At 39.0% G+C, this 25,528-nt stretch overlaps 1 protein-coding gene across 5 annotated transcripts in view; it reads left to right on the forward strand.

Annotated features, from left to right (window-relative positions):
* USP9X (ubiquitin specific peptidase 9 X-linked) overlaps positions 1–25,528 on the forward strand; it is a 187,437-nt gene that overhangs the window by 144,600 nt on the left and 17,309 nt on the right. For all 5 annotated transcript variants that reach the window (XM_075589698.1, XM_075589696.1, XM_075589700.1 and 2 more), the window contains 7 exons: positions 230–403; positions 1,443–1,584; positions 2,110–2,860; positions 4,171–4,294; positions 12,906–13,131; positions 14,178–14,307; positions 24,807–24,992. In XM_075589698.1, coding sequence (XP_075445813.1) covers positions 230–403; positions 1,443–1,584; positions 2,110–2,860; positions 4,171–4,294; positions 12,906–13,131; positions 14,178–14,307; positions 24,807–24,992 — 1,733 coding nt within the window. The remainder of the gene's footprint in view (positions 1–229; positions 404–1,442; positions 1,585–2,109; positions 2,861–4,170; positions 4,295–12,905; positions 13,132–14,177; positions 14,308–24,806; positions 24,993–25,528) is intronic.

Consider the following 25,528-nt stretch of genomic DNA (forward strand, 5'->3'; position numbering starts at 1 on the left):
TATGACTTGCTGATATGTTCAGATTCATTTGTGAGTTGCAACTATTACTAATTTGGTAAATAGATGTCGTAAGCATTTTCAGGGACACCCAACACATTTGGCTAAAGGAAGAACTTTTCTCAAATAGTTTTCTGATGTGCTATTCTTCTAACTGAATCTCTAAAACATGATAAATTGATGCATTATTTTTAGGATTCTGCACATTTTGTTAAATATTTGTGTATTTTAGGCTTTGGGGAGAACCTGTTAATCTTCGGGAGCAACACGACGCTTTAGAATTTTTTAATTCGCTGGTTGACAGTTTAGATGAAGCTTTAAAAGCCCTGGGTCACACAACTATGTTAAGTAAAGTGTTAGGAGGATCCTTTGCTGATCAAAAAATTTGCCAAGGATGCCCACATCGGTAAGTGGATCATTGATAAACCAGTATATATTTTTTCTGTTATGAAAATGTCCAATTCAGAATCCCTTTTTAATCTTGTAACGTTATTGTATGTGCTGAACGCAGATAATCGTGGTTTTAAATGATCACTTGATAAAACAGTATGTACATGATTTTTTTTATTTTTACGGTTTTATTTGTATTGTTTTTTATTTTTACTGTAGTAGTTTAGTTCCATTTAAAGATTGCAGTTTTGTTTCTCTATCATGATCTTGAATGTAAAATCTTCCATTGTTCAAGTTTCAGGTTGGGAAAAGTTGATGGAACTCAGTAAACAAATTCCCAACCTGAATTCTGGTGCAATGTAACCGTAAAATACAGGTCCATAATAGTAGCTCAGAAAGAAGAATATTGAGACCAGCATACAAAATAAATGTATGCATACTTTTCATTGTCTTATGTATCTTGGAGTTCTGGTCTCAATATGTTTTCTGAGCTACTATTATGGACTTGAAATTTCTGTATATACATTAAACATGTTGAAATATTGTTGGTTGAGAAATATAAATGTAAACTTTTAAAATATTTATTGTACAAAACATGTAAAACCTGAAATAATGTTGTGCACCCTAAATTAATGTGAAGATTTTTCCATCTTTATCTGACACCGTGATGAAAGTCCATTCCTAGTCAACTGTCAAGATTTCTGGGGGGGATTGAAACAGGGTTTTCACACTTGTAACCATGAAACATTGTTGGTTGTTTAAATTAGGAATGTACAAGCCAGCAGGGTCCGGTATCACAATAAAACAAAATGGTAAAGTTGATAGAGGTCTATAAATAATACCCACATTTTCTGCTGTTCCCTGACATGGGAATGCTGTGCATCGGTATAAAACATACCTTGCTCTCCGTTACAGTATATTTGATGCCTTATTCGAATAAGTTACCCTGGTGGGCGATTCCCCCTCTGGCAGGGCCCATACATTAATTTACAGTATGCTGCAGTCATGACCATATTACTTGTCAATTGCAAAGTTGTTTCAATCATTTTTTTTAGGTACGAATGTGAGGAATCTTTTACAACCCTGAATGTAGATATTAGGAACCACCAAAACCTGCTTGACTCTATGGAACAGTACGTCAAGGGAGATTTATTGGAAGGTGCAAATGCGTATCATTGTGAGAAATGCAATAAAAAGGTAACCAGATTTAATTACTCGTTCAACAAGCTCTGATATTTCAGAGGTTTGTAACTGTGCAATGACAGCATTAGGGCAGCGATGCAGTTCTTTGATATGCCAGAGGATATTTATTAGCAGGGGTAGCTTCTTTATGTTACCCCTCGAGTGTTGGAAAGCAGACCTGTCAACTCTCACTGATTTGGAGTCACTCACTGACTTTTAGCACATCATTTTTTTTGGACCAGAACCCCACAAATCTCACTGGTTTCAGTCTGAGGTTTGACATCTGCAGAAGGGTTGGGCAACACCATTTGTCTGCATAAAAAAACATTTTTTAATCCCTTTGTATTAAAGTGTCCTTCAACATATTACACATTAGAAATTAAATCTTGCAAAAACATTAATAGCTTGCTGTTGGCTGTTGAACAAAATAAATAGTATATCAAAAATGTTCTGTCCTAGAAAATGAATGCAGTTGAGATGATTTGTTAGTATTGTTTGTCAAATTCTGAAGGCTTGGACATTTAATTTCCCTATTTTCAGGTGGACACCGTGAAGCGTTTGCTCATCAAGAAGTTACCGCCTGTTCTAGCAATCCAGCTAAAACGATTTGACTATGACTGGGAAAGGGAATGTGCAATCAAATTCAATGACTATTTTGAGTTTCCGCGAGAGCTGGATATGGAGCCGTACACAGTTGCAGGTGTAGCCAAGTTGGAAGGAGATGACGTAAACCCTGAAAATCAGGTCATCCCCAATGAACAGACTGAAAATGAGCCTGCTGGAAGCACTAAATACAGACTAGTGGGGGTGCTAGTGCACAGCGGGCAGGCCAGTGGAGGTCATTACTATTCTTACATCATCCAGAGGAACGGAGGAGACGGTGAGAAAAACCGCTGGTATAAATTCGATGATGGGGATGTAACAGAATGCAAAATGGACGATGACGAGGAGATGAAGAATCAGTGCTTCGGTGGAGAATATATGGGGGAAGTGTTCGACCACATGATGAAGCGAATGTCCTATCGGCGCCAGAAGAGGTGGTGGAATGCCTACATTCTCTTTTATGAACGTATGGACACGCTAGACAAAGACAATGAATTGATCAAATATATTTCTGAGCTAGCAATCACCTCTAAACCCCACCAGATCAAGATGCCATCAGCCATTGAGCGAAGCGTTCGCAAGCAGAACGTGCAATTTATGCACAACCGGATGCAATACAGCTTAGAATATTTCCAATTTATAAAGAAGTTACTAACCTGTAATGGTGTCTACCTGAATCCTCCTCCAGGTCCGTATCAACAATAGAAATGTGGTTTCTCATTGAGTAAAAGATTTTATATCAATGTGGTGTGGTAGGCATATTTGAAGAAGTAATTTATTTTAAAGCAACAAGACACAAAAGTTAGTTGATTAGAGTGTCTTATGACCTTAACTTTGGTTACCACTGGTTCTGGCATATTATATAGGTTGTGACAAAAAAATTTGAAAGTTGTGCATCATGGCAACAGACTTGTTATTGATTGGCATGTCAGATGTTATTTTCCTTTAACAATAAGGACATGTCAAAAACTGAGGTTATCCTGAAGTATTGCAGTGTTCTGTATCCTAAGTGGTTACATGCCTCTGAATAATCATGCCTCTGAATAATGCATGCAATAAGTAGATTCTATTTCCGTATGAGCACTGACCGTAAAAAGAATATAGGGGTTACATTAACCTCTTGAAAGCCTGATATACGTGAGCGTTTTGAGAAAAGACAAATTTTTGTGAAGATGAACATAACTTTGTACAAGAGTTGACTTTTAATATTAATATAATTTAGGTGACTGTCTGTGTCGTCATTGTGCTAGTCCTACAGCACAATTGCAATTGTTCCAGTGAATTCTATGCAATGGGATTTATAATTTAGTCTCACTAGAGGGGTCATTGACCAATAAATATTCAAAGGTGCACAGAAGGGTCTCTATCGGGGACTCTAGAGCAGCAAGCATTTCACATTCAAAACACCTCCTCAGTGCAAGTCATATCGTTGTATGTAGGCTGCCAAAGAAGCTAACCATTTTCAAGACGTAAAAACTATTTCCTACAACCAACTTCGATAACGTGGGATTTGGATCTCTGGGGATGTGGTCATGCCATCTGGGACCTTGTGGTTACCTAATCCACATGTGTAACAAGAACAGGAGTAGTGTACTCATGTAGTTGATGTGCATATTTCTGATATTCTATCGGTGAGCTATAGTGTGAACTGTGTGATATTCTCTTGACGTTTGATACCAGTATTGTAAGAGCGGCGTGTGTGATGATCTTAAGCCAACAGTCCCTCGTCTTGATCGTTTTCCTTTAGTTTGGCAGTCCTATACCTGTTCTGGAAAATATATTTAATTTATATATTATATAAGAAGGGTGTTTTCCTTCATAGACAGCTGTAAAGCTGTTTCCATTCTGTTAGCCACTCTGTTTGTTGTTATTTTTAAGTAATTGAGGCACCATTATTCTTACTACACAAAATGTACATAATACTTATTTGAAGTCTTACAAAGCAAACTGGCACTAAAAAATACCATCAATGCCTAATTTTTTATTTTATCTTTTCAGGACAAGATCATCTGTTGCCTGAGCCAGAAGAAATAACTATGATTAGTATACAGCTTGCTGCTAAATTCTTGTTCACCACAGGATTTCACACAAAGAAAGTTGTTCGAGGTCCAGCTAGTGATTGGTAAAGCTATTCTGTTATTTTTGCCCATGACACATATGACCCAGCTGAAAGAGAAATATAATTATTAGATGTTGCCATGGTACTGTACTTGTAGATAACTCTATACAGACTTTCCCTGCTGTCTTCATTGCTGCCTTAAATGAAGGTTTGATGAGGGAAGATGAACCTTCTTTAAACACAGAAGCTACATTATCTTCCTAACACATTCTGGTCAACCCACCACCTTCGTGTGTTCATCAAAATGGGGAAAACACAGACACCTCTGGGGAACCCCGTTTCCCAAGCGACGAGTAAGTTTGTCGTCTTTCCCAGTGGATAGAAAATGGGACGCAGGGTCAGGCTTGCTCTGGCAATCTATAGAAATGCTGTCACCTGGAGACAACCGTGCAACTTTCTATTCGTGACTCTGCAGCATATTTGTCATCTCCCGGTGACACAGTATTTCTATCTGCTTCCGGAGCAAGCCTGACCCTGTGTCCATTTTTATCCACTGGCCAAGACCGTTGACAAATTTGCTCGTCGCTTGGGAAACGGGTTCCCCAGAGGTGTCTGTTTTCCCCATTTTAATGAACACACAAAGGTGGTGGGTTGATGAGAATGTGTTAGGAAGTTATTCCCTTATCAAACCTTCATTTACTGCAGTGTGTTTGTGTTTGTGTGTGTGTGTGTGTGTGTGTGTGTGTGTGTGTGTTGTGTGTGTGTGTTGTGTGTGTTGTGTGTGTTGTGTGTGTTGTGTGTGTTGTGTTTTTGTGTGTGTGTTTTTGTGTGTGTGTGTGTGTGTTTTTGTGTGTGTGTGTGTGTGTGTGTGTTTTTGTGTGTGTGTTTTTGTGTGTCTACACAAACGACAAATCTTGGGAACTGGGGTTGATTGCCGCTTTAAAGTTGATAAGACCTGTGATCAAACAGCAGGAAATTCAATCTAAGTAACGAGCAAATTAATTTAACTTGGACACAGAGTGTTCACAATACGGACAGACACTCCTTTCTTGTGCATTATTCTTTTCGTTCTGGTTTGAGCAGTATAGTGAATGTAAAATCAGTATACTGAATGATTTCATGTACAAAGTGGCCTTGACTGGATTGCTGAAGTATAGTGGTTTTCCACTCCTTATTTTTAGTTACATATCCACATTTTCGCCCACTATTTTGTTTTGTACTTTTTCTCTTTACATTACGCTTTAAGCTTTGCCCTGTTTTCTTGACCTGATCCTCATTTAATAGTGCGGGAAATATGATTCTTATTTTGTTTTCAATTGAAGCTTCTAGCCAGGTAAAGCTTCACTACCTATGATCATCAAAATAAATAAGTGATTTTTTTGGTATATTTGCTTTTATTTCTGCTTCATTTCAGTCAGTGGTACAGACTCTAGTCTACAGCAATCATTTGATAAATGAATGGTGTCCATTTATGGAGTTTAATTTTTTTTTTATTCTATAGTTTAATAATACTTAATGCAGTACTTTTATATTGGTATTATTTGTAGTGCATATAGGCTACAGCCAGGATGGGCAACCCTGTCGCCATTCGCCACTTGTGGCGAATTGGCAGTCAAACTGTGGCGAATTGAGTAACTTAGTTTTTTCCCAAGCGCGAGTCCCCCCTCCTCTGACAAGCGCGAGCTCTCCCCCGGCATGCGCGAGCACGACGCAGTTTGTGAATGAAGCAGGGGCCGAGCAGCAGTCAGAGGACACCTGTGGTGAAGCATGTAGTGAGCGCGCGCGCCTGTGCACTCCATGTACCCCCAACCCGGAAGTGTTCCTTGTCTGCACTGATATACTTGATCTTCCACTGCGGCGCCACGCTCCTCTGATTCCTGACTCCTCTCTGGCTGTCCTCCTCCTGCTTCACTAATAGCTGGTTGCCCTGCTTCAAGTTTACAGCAAAGGTGTGCATTTTAAACTGTTCTGTATTTTTGCATTTAGGTGTATTAATTCTCTTTTTAATGAATGAACATATAACCTGCTTGACTCGCCGTGTGTGGCTGGGTGTGTGGGTGTGTGTATATGTGGCTGGCTGTGTGTGTGTATGTGTGGCTGGCTGTGTGTGTATGTGTGGCTGGCTGTGTGTATGTGTGGCTGGCTGTGTATGTGTGGCTGGCTGTGTGTATGTGTGTCTGGCTGTGTGTGTGTGTGTGTGGCTGGCTGGCTGGCTGTGTGTGTGTGTGGCTGGCTGGCTGGCTGTGTGTGTGTGTGTGTGTGTGTGGCTGGCTGGCTGGCTGTGTATGTGTGGCTGGCAGTGTGTGTATGTGTGGCTGGCTGTGTGTGTATGTGTAGCTGGCTGTGTGTGTATGAGTAGCTGGCTGTGTGTATGTGTAGCTGGCTGTGTGTATGTGTAGCTGGCTGTGTGTGTGTGTGTATGTGTGGCTGTGTGTGTAGCTGGCTGTGTGTGTGTGTGTGTGTGTGTGTGTATGTGTGTGTGACTGGCTGTGTGTGTGTGTGTGTGTGTGTGTGTGTGTATCGCCTGGCTGGGTGTGTGTGTCGCCTGGCTGGGTGTGTGTGTCGCCTGGCTGGGTGTGTGTGTGTGGCTGGGTGTGTGTGTGTGGCTGGTTGTATGTGTGTGGCTGGGTGTGTGTGTGTGTGACTGGCTGGGTGTTTGTGTGTGACTGGGTGGGTGTGTGTGTGGCTGGGTGTGTGTGTGTGTGTGTGTGACTGGCTGGGTGTGTGTGTGTGTGACTGGCTGGGTGTGTGTGTGTGACTGGCTGGGTTTGGCTGGGTGTGTCTGGGTGTGTGGCTGGCTGTGTGTGGGTGTGTGGCTGGCTGTGTGTGGGTGTGTGGCTGGCTGTGTGTGGGTGTGTGGCTGGCTGTGTGTGGGTGCGTGTGTGGCTGTGTGTGTGTGGCTGTGTGTGTGTGTGTGTGTGTGTGTGTGTGTGTGACTGGCTGGATGTGTGTGTGTGTGTGTGTGTGTGTGTGTGTGTGTGTGTGTGTGACTGGCTGGATGTGTGTGTGTGACTGGCTGGATGTGTGTGTGTGTGACTGGCTGGATGTGTGTGTGTGTGTGTGTGTGTGACTGGCTGGATGTGTGTGTGTGTGTGTGACTGGCTGGATGTGTGTGTGTGTGTGTGTGTGTGACTGGCTGGATGTGTGTGTGTGTGTGTGTGTGACTGGCTGGATGTGTGTGTGTGTGTGTGTGTGTGTGTGTGTGTGTGTGTGTGTGTGTGACTGGCTGGATGTGTGTGTGTGTGTGACTGGCTGGATGTGTGTGTGTGTGTGTGTGTGTGTGTGTGTCTGTGTGTGTGTGTGTGTGTGTGTGTGACTGGCTGGATGTGGCTGTGTGTGTGTGTGTGGCTGTGTGTGGCTGTGTGTGGCTGTGTGTGGCTGTGTGTGTGTGTGTGTGTGTGTGTGGCAGCTGGGTGTGGGGCAGCTGGGTGTGTGTGGCTGGGTATGTGGGGCAGCTGGCAATGGCTGCTTGTATCTTTATGTACCCAGTCACGTCGTGGCTGTGCCTCTGATCATGGCTTTGGGAGGGAATGAGATGAGGGGGGGAGGAACTGAGAATATATAAATAATATACCACCCCACCGACTGTGTTTGGCTGTGTGTGTTTTCATCATTTGCGTCTGACGCAGTTGTAACGGAGTAGTCAAAGTGTTCATGTTTTCAATAAACTTGTTCAAACAATGTGTGGAAACAAAAGAAAACAGCGCACAACGCCAAATAGTGAAGCAAATTCAACAATATATTATAGAATTAAAAAGGGGGTAATATATCTGCGTACATGAAAAAAGTTGGTAAAAGGCATGTAGTGTGTATCACACTGTTTACCACTCGGCAGCTGTTAGCTGTAGATTCAGGTGCTTGCTTCCCTCTGCTGCTGCAGCTCAGTTGATTCTGGGGCAGGACGTCAGTCTTTTCACTCCCAAGGGGATTTCCCTTCATGCAGCCAGGTTCAGCAGCTGGTACTGGGGCTCGGTGAAATCGCTCCTGCTTCCTGGCCGATATGAAGCTGCTCCTGTACCTCGGCAGGTGCCGCTCGGTCGCGGGACGCTGTGTAATGACGTCACTGTCTACACAGCAGTGGTGGATTCAATAGGGAAGTTTGAACAGTCTTACAAAGTCTCTCACAAGTGTCCAAAACAGCACACAGGATGAAATAAAAACAGGACAGGCCAATACATAGACAAAGGCCAATGTAAGCAGATATAAGGCAATAGAATGTTACATCCAACTAGTTTCGTAGAATTAACTACTTCTTCAGGGAACTTTTTTCATGTACGCAGATATATTACCCCCTTTTTAATTCTATAATATATTGTTGAATTTGCTTCACTATTTGGCGTTGTGCGCTGTTTTCTTTTGTTTCCATTCTCTTAGTGTGTGGGGTGCTGAGCCACCCCTGCGTTTACAGCTGCAGACGCCATTATCCCCAACACGGTTATGTGGCACTTATTATTTAATGTATAATTATCTCACTGTGGGAGTTGTGGTTTAATTTTTTATACATTTTTTATCACTAAATTGATGGTATAGTCACTGCACTGTATATATTTATACATTTAAACTTTATAGGTAGTTAGGTAGTAGCGCACATTTTTGTTTTTTGTGTTTACTGTCAAACAATGTGTGTTTTAAATTTTCGCATGCGCAACATAATACCTCAATTCTTACATGGTGTGGCTATTGTCACTTCTAATTCGCCACACCTGTGGCTACATTGAAAAATAGGTTGCCCACCCCTGGGCTACGGTATTGATTTTTATCTGCTTTTCAAGGCTCATGTTTATTTGGAAGATACTGGTTTTGTGGTGCATGTTACAGGTTTTAGCCTAGAGTAGCACTGGCCCCATCATCATTAGGCTGTGTCCATGGTAAGTTCAGCCGTGCGGGTGCTTTCCCTGGCCATGGTACGCGCGCAGTCCGTGGGCGTGTCTAGGGGCATGCCAGGGACGTCACAGAGCTGGTTCGCCCTCATTGGGCAAACCGCTCACGTGGCCAGCCTGTCGTGCCAAGAAATCAGTTTGAACTGATTTCTTGCGCAACGCGCGCCCCCTCCCGCTACCGTATGTAAGCGATCACTGCCTTGGGTAGTTTGATCGGTCAGCGTGCGCACGCCTCCGCACGGTCTGCCCGACCATGGACGCAGCCTTAGCTTGGTTGGAACAGTTAAATACACAGGAGATGCGTACAAACTGGATTCAGATCTGTGTATCAGTCTGGCACTCTGGTAAGAGAGTGGGATGCTGGTAATTTGGTGCATTAAACTAATTTACAGTATTAACTTTTCTCTAACACTTCTCCAAATTTGGGGAAAATTGTGTAAAAACAGTTAAAATAAGTGATCTTTTACACTGTTTCCCTCTGCCAACTTTTTAACGATCCCATAATTAGCATTTCTTTAGAACCTACAAAAAAACAAACTTATAGTGAAAGACATGGAGTTGCTGCAGATGGGACAATGTCAAACGGACTTTGTCATTTTGTTTATATAGCGCCAGCTATGCACCGAATTAGGGAGATATACCGATTATTAGGGGTCTACAGATTATACAGACATTAATACAGGGATGAACAATACGAATAAGTATATAATTCATAGAAGTAAACATGAATGGAAAAGAGACCTGCCCTGAAGAACTTGCAATCTAAGTTAATTGTGTATTTTAAACATACTGTACAGTAGTCAATACTTACCATTGTGTTCTCTCAGAATCTGCTTATGGGCATCTGAAAGCAGAGGCAGACACAGCAGGGACATCTTCCATCTTAGGTTTGAAGGCTTAAAGGCATATGTCAAACTTTCCCCAAACTACTTTTATGACACAATATAATTTCCTCTCACGGTGAGATCAAATCTTCTTTGGAACTGGTCATTCTCATTTATATGCCTCCCTCTGAGTCATGTTTGGTTTATTTGACATGGTGTGGACTATTAGAAGCTACATTTACCAGGTAAATCATAAAGTAAGTGAGCCAAGCTCTGTAAAGGACAAGGGGTTCTTTTTTTGTTTTGTTTAGCAATTTCTAACGGCCTAAGATATAGCTATTTAAATCGTTTCTTACTGTGGCATAAAGTGGAAGTATAACATGCTTGTTAAATTGGTTATATTGGCACACAAGTACATTTATAAAAATGACTTGGTTGGGAATTAAAGCTGCAATACTACATTTCTCTCACCAGACCCCCTCCCCTTTTTTTCTCTTATTTTAATATGTAACACATTTAACAATGTAGAATTCTACATTTTTACTGAAGCTGGCAATAGTTTGGTGCTCCTGTTATAAATCTGTAAGCATCCCGATTTTGTGGCTAACATAATGGCTGCCTTTCAGTTTGTCACATTGTCAGTGTAACTCAGCAGCTACAATTTGTTTTTATATTACTAAGGTAACATTATTTATTGTTACAGTTTGCAGCTCAAACTGCTGGGAATATTAGTGTGAAATCAATACAACCTTAGCGCTAGTGTAATCTTAGTCACAGTATTGTGTATACAATACCAATTAATACAATGTCCAGTGTCCTGCAGCCTAGAAGACTTGGTTTGTCCAAAAACCTTCTTGATAACACGAAAAGGAAAGTCCTCCTTGGCGCATGAACTCTGGATGATACGGATGTTCTCCAATGGATATAAAAAGAAAGCAATACAATATTGTGTCAATATATTTGTACACACAATCTGTGATTTCCAATCACCTCATTGTGCACCCTTTCTGATGCAAATTCATTTAATCCATATAGATATGACACCACGTGTTATTTAAAGATTGTGCTTTATACCGATCTCTGTTGCTGATCAAATATTCTAATAATTGGATTCACTATTTTCTGGATATAAGTGTCAATGTATCAAATATATACTCTTGCTCTTAGTGCTTGAATTTGTTATTTCATGCTTTTAGAATAGAAAAAGACTCTTCATTTATACTTCTAAAAATACTTGGTAATGGTTTGATTCCGTAGTGCCCAATTCAATAAGTGATAACCATTTATATAATTAGATGTACAATAACTGTATAATAGTGGTATGTTGCTATTCCGATTCTGTTAAGCAAGATTGACTGATGAAGGTACATATCAAATACACTGTATATATAAATACAGTAACAATTTGTCTGTATCCAATATCTAATCTATAGTAGGTGTAATGATGACATTTTCTAGATTCATATTGTTGCATCAACATGTACTAGCAATGTAGAAAACAAATATGGCATATATATATATATATATCTATATCTATATCTATATCCGTACGAATCACCCTTTTAATTATAAGTAGGTTGGTTATCTTCAACATTAGATTGTGAATTAATTGTATAATAGGCGATATGTGACATCATCTGTATGGACTATAAGAGGGAGGTGATCCCTGTACAACGAAAACCCCTGATGAAGCGGACAGTAGTCTGAGAAATGCATTGGGTTGATTGCGCATGTGTGGCTGTGAGCTGGGCCGAGGAATTCAGCTTATTGCATTACACTCTGCCAGCTACAAGGGAGGAAGCTTGAGAAAAGCCCCGTCGGAGCGGTACTCATAGGGGGAGTGCCAAAGGACGCCGATCAAGGCGGACCCGCGTAGGCACGTGACCACGCACTGCCGTCATACCAGACGAACGCGGAAGTGGACACGGACACCAAACACACAAGGGATGCCGTGGGGAAACCCCAAGCAGGACGGAGGGGTACATCAAGGCTCTAACTCGGCTATTCCAGTCTCCGCACCAACCGGAGGAAAAGGGCTGGTGACGGCCATAAAGTTCACACCGCACATTTTTATGTGGGAGTGTGAGAGTGTATTTCCAATTGTCCTTGTTATATGTTTTTTTTATAGTAAAATCGTTATATACATTATTGTTCTATGGCTATTTTCTGTTTTCTTAGCATATGATGTATGAGGCATCTATAACAGCCAACTCAACACCCCATATCAAAGGGTTTGTAAGCCAAGTATTTTTCAGAAGTATAAAAAAAAAGAGTCTTTTTCTATTCTAAAAGCATGAAATTACAAATTCAAGCACTAAGAGCAAGAGTATATATTTGATACATTGACACTAATATCCGGTAAATAGTGAATCCAATATTATTTTATTGGGATATTTGATCAGCACCAGAGATCGGTATATAGCACAATCTTTAAAGAACACGTGGTGTCATATCTATATGGATTAAATGAATTTGCATCAAAAAGGGTGCACAATGAGGTAATTGGAAATCACAGATTGTGTGTACAAATATATTGACACAATATTGTATTGTTTTCTTTTTATATCCATTGGAGAACATCCGTATTATCCAGAGTTCAAGCGCCAAGGAGGACTTTCCTTTTCGTGCTGAGAACATTGGCAACAAATTATCACACCACACAAAGGATAGTGTTGCAAAGACCTTGCACTGCTGGGGAAGTGGGCTTAAACCCGCTATAGAAATCAAAGGAGGCTTTAAAACTCATTAAAAATGGCATTGAGTTGGATTTAAAAAACAGTAACTATTCTCTAGTACTACAGAACTTATTTTTTTTTTTTTTTTTTAAATAAATCAGATTTCGCATGCCTTGCCTCTTTAAACACAAGTTCATCAAAGTACAATAAAAATGAAACAATTTGTGACTTATTTGTCTAAAAATTATTTTAAATGCAAACAAATGATTTCAACATGCTTTTCTTTCTCTTTTAGGTATGATGCATTATGTATCCTTCTGCGCCATAGTAAGAATGTACGCTATTGGTTTGCACATGGAGTTCTTTTTGCTTATCCAAACCGCTTCTCTGAATACCTTTTGGAATGCCCCAGTGCTGAAGTAAGGGGTGCTTTTGCAAAACTTGTAGTATTTATTGCACATTTTTCTTTGCAAGACGGACCCTGTACCTTACCCTTTGCATCACCTGGACCTTCCAGTCAGGTATGTTAATTTCATAAGGTCAAGAAAAGTTCAACAAAGCCATATGAAACAACGATGTATAATATCGATCCTAGAACTGTTTCGAAAAGCAGGTATGCGTTAAAGCCATGGTTTCCAAGCTTTTGTTTTGGTCCAGGAACCCTATGTGAAATTCTGCGGAACCCCAACCCCTCTAATAGCGCATCCAAGATCACCTGCATTCTAATGAACTTCAACCCTCTGTAATAGCGCATCTGAGGTCAGATGCATTGTTAATTCTTCTGTAGTTGGTACAATTTTTAAATGACCTGAAAATTGCAGGGGGCCCTAGTTGAAATACACTGCATTAAACAGTGAAACTGTCCTGCACTCCGGTATACAGCCAAAGCACCCGTAGGTGTCAGTGTTAGCCACTTGGGAGCGGAGTGAGAGGGGCAAATGCAGACCACTAAGCTGGATTGGGGCTGGGAGGGAAATCCCTTACCTCTAGATACTCTCCGATCTGGGTCCTGCTCTCTTCTTACCTCCGCTACTCCTGCGTGCAACCGTGAGAATTGTAGAGTAGATTTGGGACAAGGTCCGGCGCTACTGCAAGCGGCAAAGATCCAGACAGCTTCCGATTTGTAAGAGAGAACTTTAATCCGACATCACACACACAAAGAACCAGGCTACACCTCGATCTCCCCCTCAACGCAGATTAAAGTTCTCTCTTACAAATCGGAAGTTGCCTGGATCTTTGCCGCTTGCAGTAGCGCCGGACCTTCTCCCAAATCTACACTGCATTAAAGACTGATTTATAAAAACATGGTGACCATATTTGTGCATCAAATGGAGCAGACACAGGTTCTTTAATTTATGCACTCTCACATGCCAAAGCGGGTATTTGCTGGCGCCTGTTATTTGCCTTCACTGCAACCCTATTCCTTCATCTGCTGCATTTACAATTTAATTATCTATCCAGCTATTTAGCTGCTGTTCTGTAGTCATGAAGGTTTTTTAATTTTTGGGGGGCCTTCCTTGAGATTTGACAATCTTACCAACTGTTATGTTGCTCGCTCTCTTCCTAGGTCTATGATAATTTGAGTCTGAGTGACCAGTTGCTAAGAGCGGTCCTGAACCTTCTTAGAAGAGAAGTGTCCGAGCATGGTCGTCATCTGCAACAGTACTTCAACCTGTTTGTGATGTATGCCAACCTTGGTAAGGATATGTCCATTATTCCTAATTCGCTTTGTTTTTCTTAAAACATTTTAGAGAGAGATATATATATTTTTTATTTTTATATATATATATATATATAATCACTTGTGAGCACATTCACGTGTCTTAGGCAGGTCTGCAACCCTGCCTTTCACCATTATCCCCAGCATACAGTGCTTCCACTGCAGCAAGGGATTCTGGGAAATGACATGCAACAATGGTTTTTCAGAGAAAAGGTGACACGTGTCCTAATTAAATCTTGTTTTATATGTTGGAAACTCAATTGACACGAACTCAGTGCATATACCTTCACCTGGGAGTGACCACGTGAGGAAGACGTAATAGGGACAACATGACGAAATAGCACGAGAAGAAGAAAAAAAACAGGAAAAGAAAAAACGAAAAACTGATACACAAATTGTCATCAATGAATAGAAATCATGCACATTTGCAAACAATTGTTGCACTGAGTTCGTGTCAATTGCTTAATGTTAAGATGTTGTTTTTGTAGCATACGATATTCATAGAGTGTAACAGATTGTGTGATAACATATAAACATTATGTTGTCTAACTGAGTCAGCAGACAGATTCTGAGATTGATTCAGGTTATGACTCCAGTTTTATTTATGTAGGTTTGTTTACCAGTTACATGCTTTTCCTGTGCATCCCCTATGCTTCGTGGTCCAATAATTTCCAGCGCTTGGACCCTACATTACAGCATCCTTCCTGGTTTTAACCTATTAGTCATTGTTATCATAATATTTATTATGTTTGAGCAATTGCAGTACACAGTGTTATTAGTATATGTAGTGTATTGTTTGTTTACACCTGTGTCCCTACTGTGTCTCGTTTCTTTTGTGCTGGAGCATGTCACCTTTTTTTTAGCTTTTGTTCACATCGTTTTAGTATGGTGGACGCTTGGATTACACTTTATTGCGATTATGCCCTAGTTTTAATGGTACATGGCATCCATGGTGTGTACAGTAGTGGGGCAGTGCGTTTGTCATATTACTTCAGGTATATAAAATACCTACCGGCGCTGTAATAGTCCAAAATGTGAAGCAAAGTCCAATGATGACAATGTCTCTTTAACTTCTATCTGCAGAAGTACTGGGATGCTCCAAATTTCTTAAAGATGTTACTCCACATGTATATCAGGGAGAAAAACAAAGAAAACACATCATAGTGCAATACAGCTGATACTATCAGTTAGAGTATACCAACAGGACATACAAACAAGACAAACACTACATATAACAAGTAAGGCTGACTGAAATAAAAAGAGAATTTATTAACACATAAATAAATGAGGCAGATGCGGGATCCGGTGTGTAAAAACCAGAATCCTACTTACAGGACTGCCACAGATCATACGCAGAGGTAAAGGGTGTATCTTGTCTTGCTTCTGCTCCGTCGGAACACGTGACCTCCCAGGGGTTCCTTCCTTTGGCGACCGGAACTGCGTCACTTTCCGCGGCGCCGGGACTTCCGGGGTCTCGAGCCCTCTCTTTCTCGGCAATCGCCTCCAAATTCGCCTCTCTGGGGGTGTCTAACGAGCACCAAAAGCTTCCTCTGTATGTGGAATCTGTGTCCTACGTCCTGCCAAGTCTCTGCCACACTGCACAATAAAATCTACCAAACGACCCAACGCGTTTCGTGCGCATGTGCACTTCTTCAGGGGAAACAACGGCGCAAAAAAAAATTATACATTAAAAATTGAGCATAAACGACTGAGGGTATATATTAGATTGCTGGTTGTTCTGAAATGAAATGAAGAAAAAACAAAATATAGTGAAGTACGTTTAGTAAAAGAATATGCGCAAAAGTAGATCGCTACTTACAAAGTAGCAGATGTAAATAAGCATATAGGATATTATAATCCTCTTGTCCTGCTGCCTGGAGTTATGATGTCTCTGTCCTCCACGTGGAACGCCGGAATCCACCGTGCCGGTTCTCCTCTGGCTGCAGCTCTTCTCCTTGACTTCCTGGTGTGCCTCTGATCTCGCGAGACTGGCCCGCTGACGTCACTCAGCCGAGATTTCGGCCGAAATTCGGGTATACAGTCCAGGAATGATCAAGGGATTCTGCTAACAAGTAGATAATCAATAGGGGAGCTGAAAGTTTATCTTAGAGCCTCCTCCCTATGCGTTTCGTCCTGGAACTAGGACTTCATCTGGGGAATGAATGTGTCTAACTGGCTGTAGCTTAAATAGCATATGCTGATCTCTTATAGGTTAATTAGACAACCAATTTTCTGATATATATCAGGTGGACACAATTAGTTCTAATATCTATATACAAATAGTGAAACCCACTGTTGTACAAATATATATTTTTTTAAATGAACCTATATTACATGGAAGTGAAGTTCCAAAATAATTTCAAGAGATACTAATTGTCTAGAGAATGGCAATTACTTAATGACAGCTTGGTGTAATAAACATAAGACATGTTGTCTCCTTATAAGTATGAATGGTATAAAGTACCTTTAATTATATTAATCTATATGATTTGAGGAAATGTATTTCTTAGTATGATAAATTTTGTTAATAGATATACATATTTAAAGAATATATATATATTTAATACATTGAAAAAGATCATTATTAGCACAAATGGCATGTTTGCAGGTTAAAGTTAGCTGGTTACAGATTTATTTCATTGAATGATTTTATTAATTACAGACATGTAGCATAGAAAAGCTCCTAAGTCTATGTCTGTATTTAAACCAAGTGGAACCAAAGTTTGATTGTATGGATCCACTTGGTTTCAAGTTTGGAGATGGCATTAACGCTGTCTCCTCCCCTCCAGTTTTTGGCTAGTTTATCTATGCCAAAACATTTAATACCTGCTGGATTGCCATTGTGCTCCTCACAGAAGTGCCTAGATAAAGTATGTTGCAAAAAAACTTTTTGTATGTTGGTAATGTGTTCTGCAAAGCGTAACTTTAGTTTCCTGGTTGTTCGCCCTATATATTGTTTTTTACATGGGCATTGAATTAAGTATACAATATTTGATGAATCACAATTTATGAAATGTTTAATTTCATTTATTTTTCCTGTATGAGTTGAAGAAAAGTCGCTAGTTTTTTTGGCATTATGTAAATCAAGTTTGCACATTTTACATTTTAAACATTTAAAGAAACCCTTGGGTTCCAAAAAGTTTCCAGTAACTGTAATTTTATTTTCATTTGAAGCTTTTAAGCAGCTTGGAGATATAGATTTTTTTTAGTGTATCTGCTTTTGTAAATAATATTTTAGGGACCAATGGTAAATGTGATTGTAAAATGGGATCCTTTAGAACTAATGGCCAGTGTTTTTTAATTACTCTTTTGATTAGTGGAGCTAGTGGATTGTATTGTGTGATAAATGGTGTGTCTATAAACTTCTTAACTTCGTCAGCATTTTGGACTTTATTATATTTTAATAATTCCTTTCTGTCAACTGTACTCATTTTAGTGTATGTTTATCCAAAATAGTTTTTTTTATACTTTTTGGTTTCAAATTTCTCAAGCATAATTTTGGCTTGTGCTTCATATACGCTATTATTGGTACAATTGCGTTTGATTCTACGCAACTCTCCTTGAGGAATATTTTCAAGCCATACATTTAAATGATTACTATCTGCCTCAATATAATTAAGGCAGCTCACTGGTTTGTGATAGGTTTTAGTAGAGATGTTACCATTTTCAATATAAATAAGTAAGTCAAGAAACTCAATTTCACTAGTGCTGAATTTGGAAGTGAAGTGTAAATTAAAAGTGTTGTGATTAATATATTCTAGAAATCATAATATGTCTTTATCACCTTTCCAGATAAAAAATACATCATCCACAAAATGTGTGCATAGTACTAAATTTGCACCAAACTTGTGTGGTGACCATATAAATTGGTTTTCCCACATCCCCATAAACAGGTTCGCATAGCTCGGTGCAAATTTAGTACCCATGGCGGTGCCCTTAATTTGTAAAAATAATTCCTCATTAAACCAAAAATAATTGTGAGTTAAAGTGAATTGAATTAAAGATACTAAAAAATCAATATGTGCTTTAGTGTATAAACCCTCTTGTTCCAAAGATAATTTAATGGCTAAACACCCTTGTTTATGATCAATAACTGTGTACAGTGAAGTGACATCACACGTGACTAAATAATATTGCTCCAGCCATACAATCTCATTTAACATATTTAAAATGTGAGTAGTGTCTTTTAAATGTGATTTGAGTTTCTTGACTTCTTTTTGTAGAAAAAAGTCCAAATATGCTGACAAGTTTGAAGTCATAGATTGTACACCAGAAATAATAGGGCGGCCTTGGGGATTTAACGGATCTTTATGGAGTTTGGGTAAATAATAAAAAATAGATAATATGTTTTTTTTTTATCAGAATAAATTCAAATTCTTCTTTTGAAATGAAATTCTTTTTAAGTCCCAAAACTAGCAGATTCTCCAACTCATACAGAAAATCCTCTGTTGGATTTTTACAGAGTCTTAAGTAAGTATTTGTGGCATCTAATAATCTTAAGGATTCTTTTATATAATTTGCTTTATCTAAGATTACTAATCCACCGCCTTTGTCGGCTGCTTTGATTACAATATTAGAATCCTCTCTTAATTCTTTTATCGCCATATATTCTTCTTGATTAAGGTTTCTCTTAATGTATTTATTTTGTTTAGATAGCTTTTCTAGATCGTCCTGAACCAGTTTTTCAAACATATCTAGACAACCTCCCTTGAGGTAACTGGGATAAAAATGTGATTTCGTTTTAAAGGGAGTAAAACGAGTTTCACTAGAGATAGTTCATGGCACATTATTTATATTAGATGTAGTATGTAATTTCTGTTTTATGAAATATTTTTTAAGAGATAGATTACGTACACATTTTCCCACATCTATATATATATTAAATGTGTTCATGGTGTTTGAGGGAGAAAAGGATAGACCTCTATTCAGTACTTGAATCTGTGCTGATGTTAAGATTTTTTTACTTAAATTAAAGATCCCTTGTTGATTAACTATTTCATTTGAATCTTTGGTTGTTTTGGTCTGGCACCCTCCTCTCTTTCCTCGTTTGGTGATTTTTGAAGTGAAACTTCTTTAATGGCACCTATTCTGATGGGGTAAAACGGGAGAGATGGGGGACAAATGTGAAACGGAAGTGACGTCACGGCTCCCCCATCCCTCCCCCCCACATGCCTGCTGTGACGCCGCCGGCGCCGCTCCTAACGGCCACCGTTCCCCCCACGCACCTGCTGTGACATATGGCGGTGGCGGCGGCAATAGCCGCGGGCGCTGCTCCTAGCGGCCGCCGTTAACCCCACACGTCCGCTGCCATGGGTGTACAAAGATGGCTGGCGCAGAGCTTCCGGTGCTGCGGGTGTGGGTGTAGTTAGATGGCGGAAGCCCCGCAAGTCCTCCGGCTGTGAGAGGAGCCGCTGCTCAGCCTCTCTCCTCCCTAACTCCGCTTCCCCTTCCCTGTGTCCCGCTGACTGAGCGCCGCAGGGGGCCGGAGGAGGAGAGCCGCCATTCCCCCCACACGTCCACACAGACATGGGAGGTTATGGCGCATGTGCAGATTTGACCGCCGGGTCCCTCAGGTTGACTCAGACAGCCGCCGCGGGTCCGCAGCTACGCCTGCCTTTGAGGGGGGGGGGGGGGAGGAGAGACTCAGACAGAGCCGCCGCAGGTCCGCAGCTACGCCTGCCTTTGAGGGGGGGGGAGGAGAGACTCAGACAGAGCCGCCGCGGGTCCGCAGCTACGCCTGGGGTGGGGGGAGTCAGGAGAGAGGGGGCAGGACACAGAAAGAGAGACACAGATACACTGACACACACACATACACATACACACACTGACTGACACACACACACACACACACTGACTGACACACACACTGACTGACACACACACACACACTGACTGACACACACACACACTGACTGACACACATACACACACACACTGACTGATACGCACGCACACTGACTGACACACATACGCACGCACACTGACTGACACACATACGCACGCACACTGACTGACACACATACACCCACAGACCGACACAGAGAGACATTCACACAACACAGAGAGAGAGCCATACACTGACACACACACACACACTGACTGACACACACACACATTGACTGACACACACACACACACACACACACATTGACTGACACACTCACACACACACTGACTGACACACATGCACACACTGACACACATGCACACACTGACTGACACACATGCACACACTGACCGACACACATACACACACTGACCGGCACAGATACATGCACTGACTGACACACACACACAAACAAACACACATACATACACTCTGACTGACACACATACATACTCACTGACTGACACATACACTGACTGACACATGTGTGCCGAGCATGCGCGTTATAAGTCAATTTCCAGTGACAAAAGTCAAAGAAGTTTCACTTACTATGCACAGCACACACAGATTTTTTTCTCTCTTTCTCGCTATTTGTGATTTTTGTGTATCTCTTTCTTTGTCCCAATTTACTTTCTGAACTTTCTCTAATAAAGGTGTTGAACATTCAATAGGTGCAAATCTATTAACAATTTCAATTTGTGATAAATTTTCTAAATCAGGTAATCTTTCCTCTTTTTTGTCTTTTTTGTCTCTTGTATCATAACGTTTTTCTGTTTTGCCATTTCCTCCATAATCTGCATTTTTTTCTGGAGTTTTTTGAGGTCTTTCTCTAGATTTACTCTTATATGAGAATTTCCTTCCATTTTTAGGGTTAGGATTAAAATTATTTTTGTTAAACCTATTATTTTCATGGTGATTTGTGGGTTCCTTTCTTTGATGATTATCAGTTCTAGGTGGCCCTTGATTAGTTATTTTCATATTCTTCCAATTACGATAACAGTTGTTCTCGTAATCTTCCCTATCTCTACGAAAAAATGTTTGCTTAGTGAGTTTGATCTCTTTTTCTGCATCTTTAATTCTTTTTTTTAGAATGGGCTCAAATTTTTTGTACTCTTCCTTATCATAGTGTGGTTGTAATTGGGTTTCTAATTTTTTAATTTCAGAATCTATAAATTCCCATGATTTCCTTCTAAACTGAATCATCAATTTCATCAGCTCAAATGAGCATAAATCCAATTGACCATTCCAAGTTTTAAGAAAGGTTTCATCCATAGGATCTATAATTGATGGTTTAAATAACCGTAAACCTCTTGGTATTCTTTTAACCAGTATATATCTTTCTAAGGTTTCTACTTCCCAAAGGTCTTTTAGTTCCTTTATAAGGAGTCTTTCTAATTTGTGAAAACAGTCTGAGAGGTTGTCAGCTTCTATTGCAGTATCTTCTATGACTATATCATCATCAAAGATATTAGACATATCTATTCCTCTCATAGCTCTAATATTAAATACATTTGATTGATAAGTATCCATTCTGGTGTTAAAAGAACAAAATGCTGCAACCTAGTGTGTGTATATAGAAACTATAAAATACTAAGTGCGCAAATTGATATAATTTAAACCAAAAAAATAGTAACAGTTGCTGCCTGAAGTTAAGCTACACACAATAGCATATATATAGGGGGAAAGGGGAAACAACGGCGCAAAAAAAAAAACTACACAATAAAAATTGAGCATAAAGGACTGAGGGTATAAATTAGATTGCTGGTTGTTCTGAAATGAAATGAAGAAAAAACAAAATATAGTGAAGTACGTTTAGTAAAAGAATATGCGCAAAAGTAGATCGCTGCAGAGGCACACCAGGAAGTCAAGGAGAAGAGCTGCAGCCAGAGGAGAACCAGCACGGTGGATTCCGGCGTTCCACGTGGAGGACAGAGACATCATAACCCCAGGCAGCAGGACGGAGAGGATTATAATATCCTATATGCTTATTTACATCTGCTACTTTGTAAGTAGCGATCTACTTTGGCGCATATTCTTTTACTAAACGTACTTCACTATATTTTGTTTTTTCTTCATTTCATTTCAGAACAACCAGCAATCTAATTTATACCCTCAGTCCTTTATGCTCAATTTTTATTGTGTAGTTTTTTTTTTTGCGCCGTTGTTTCCCCTTTCCCCCTATATATATATGCTATTGTGTGTAGCTTAACTTCAGGCAGCAACTGTTACTATTTTTTTGGTTTAAATTATATCAATTTGCGCTCTTAGTATTTTATAGTTTATATATATCTATATATATATATAATCAAAAAATAAATAGATGATACCGTTCTGTGGCTAACGAAATGCTTTTATTTGTGCAAGCTTTCGAGATACACTGATCTCTTCTTCCAGCGATTGTAACATCGCCGGAAGAAGAGATCAGTGTATCTCGAAAGCTCGCACAAATAAAAGCATTTCGTTAGCCACAGAACGGTATCATCTATTTATTTTTTGATTATTGAAGCTAGGCTAACACGGTACTGATACCTCTACATGTATATATATATATATATAGATATATGTATAGATATATATAAACTATAAAATACTAAGTGCGATATATATATATATATATATATATAATCAAAAAAATAAATAGATGATACCGTTCTGTAGCTAACGAAATGCTTTTATTTGTGCGAGCTTTCGAGATACACTGATCTCTTCTTCCGGCGATGTTAGAGATCAGTGTATCTCGAAAGCTCGCACAAATAAAAGCATTTCGTTAGCTACAGAACGGTATCATCTATTTATTTTTTAGATTATTGAAGCTCGGCTAACACGGTACTGATACCTCTACATGTATATATGTATATGTATATGTATATATATATATATATATATATATATATATATATATATATAGTTATGGTGGGTGAAAAGGGATTCTGGGAAATGACATGCAAATGAGCACACAGTGCCACCTTTTGTCTCAAGACCATATTACATGGTTAAACCCTTAAGTCAATGCATGCTGCTTTAAACACAGCTTTTAAACATAGCCTGGGATGAGATGGAAAGCCAATAAACCCACTCAAAGACAGACTGTTTCGATCTTGTGGGTCTCATCAGTGTGAGGTTGGTTGTACTGGGTGCTCATTTGCATGTCATTTCCCAGAATCCCTTGTTTAGCAAGTGCTGTGTGCTAGGAGATAATGGTGAAAAGCAGGGTTGCAGACCTGTCTGAGACATGTGAATGTGAATGTGCTCACAAGTTATATATATATATATATATATATATATATATATGTGTATGTGTATGTGTATGTGTATATATATATATATATATATATATGTATATATATATATATATATATATATATATATATATATATATATATATGTATATATATATATATATATATATATATATGTATATATATATATATATATATATATATATATATATATATATATATAAAAACCATAATACTGAGTTAAGTTATGGTGAGTAAAAAAAGTGACAAAAACCCTCCACAGGAAAGCAAATATGCAAATATAGCTGTATGCTCATCTGCATGTCTTAGGCAGGGGTTGCAGACCTGCATACAGCTATATTTGCATATATATATATATATATATATATATATATATATATATCAAGATTTAATTAGGATGTGTCTATGTATAAAATATATATATATATATATATATATATTTTTTTTTTTTTTTTTCTTTATTATTATTTTTTTATCAGTAATTATCAGTAATCCTGACAATCACGTAACCAAGCTCAATAAAAATGTAATTCATATTGTTGGCAATAATGACATTCAAATAGCTATCCCAAAATAGATGAAAACATGCTGTGGGATTATTACTATTGTGTGATAAATGGTCTGCGATAGCAGTCAAGGAAAGCAAGGGAATAGGCTTTTTAAAAATAAATATGAAATATCTCTATTTTGAAAGTACTGTACACTGCTAGGAAAGGTGCGTTTTTTCATAAATTACATATTTTAGGATATAACCGCAGGAAATGGTTGTCCTACATATTCATGCAATTTTCTAAAATATACTTTTTTACACTAAGTGAGTGCAGTATAAGATTATGAAGGTGTTCACACATGCAGGAATTGCTGTAATATAAAAATACAGCTGTGTAATCATGGTTTTTTTTATTTTCCTTTTTACATTTGTTTAATAATTTAAAAGATGTTTTCTAGTTCTTCATATGTAGGCCATGAAGCTCAACTGAGAAATACAGATACAAATAATGTACAAAAAATATACTAGTGTCTTTAGGATTATAGCTATAGGAACTGTGGACAACAACTTTTAGGGATGCATGAAAGGATTAGTGTTAAGGATTCCTGCAATTGCATAATCGGGTGCAATTCCAACCATACAAGTTTCACAGTCCCATCTACTATAATTTTGATGAGATCACAATTGCACTGCTCCACCGCAGCGTTTTTGATACTCTCTCTAAACACCAGTTATTTTAGATTTGTGATAAGAAGATGAAGCATAAATCACAAATGATGCTATACAGTAGTTTGTCAGGTTTGTTTTTATGGAAATCTAATTGCTGATCTTATTTCCAGGTATGCAAGAAAAGACACAGCTCTTAAAACTCAATGTGCCTGCAACTTTTATGCTAGTAGCAATGGATGAAGGCCCCGGTCCTCCAATCAAATACCAGTATGCGGAGTTGGGCAAATTGTACACTGTAGTGTCACAGCTAATCCGTTGTTGCGATGTATCATCGCGTATGCAGTCTTCTATAAATGGTAAAGTTCATTATATATTTCTCTTAAAATCAAATGTTTCTGGTTGGCATAAATGTGTGTTTATGTATAATATATGTGTATAGCTTTGTTATAGTCATACATTGGTAGTGATGGTGCTGTGAGGAGAGGCATTATTGCAAAATATTACGCCATTTAATTTCATTATTTTTACAGAATTTTTTTTTCCCAATCCCTATTGGTTAAGATGTTGTCTGTTTTACAGTATGTTCTTTTTATGTTTATTTACTTATTAAGCATTTTATGGTGGCAGGAGTTTAATTTATTGAATCCTACTTTTTTTTGCACATTTATGCTTTATTCTGTAATTCTTCTTCATGAATACTTATGGTTGAAGTGTATGTAAACACACCCACTGTAACATACAGCAGAATGTTACCTCCTAAATGCCGCACACTTGCAGTGTTTGCACTGAACAGTGCTTTATATTAAGTAGCCAGTTAATACATTTTAAGCAAAGAACTCAAATTAACTTCAGCTATAAAGCTCTATTTATTTTTCTGTACATAACACAGTTC

Source organism: Ascaphus truei, chromosome 3, assembly GCF_040206685.1.
Source record: "Ascaphus truei isolate aAscTru1 chromosome 3, aAscTru1.hap1, whole genome shotgun sequence".
In the NCBI taxonomy this organism is placed as follows: domain Eukaryota; kingdom Metazoa; phylum Chordata; class Amphibia; order Anura; family Ascaphidae; genus Ascaphus; species Ascaphus truei.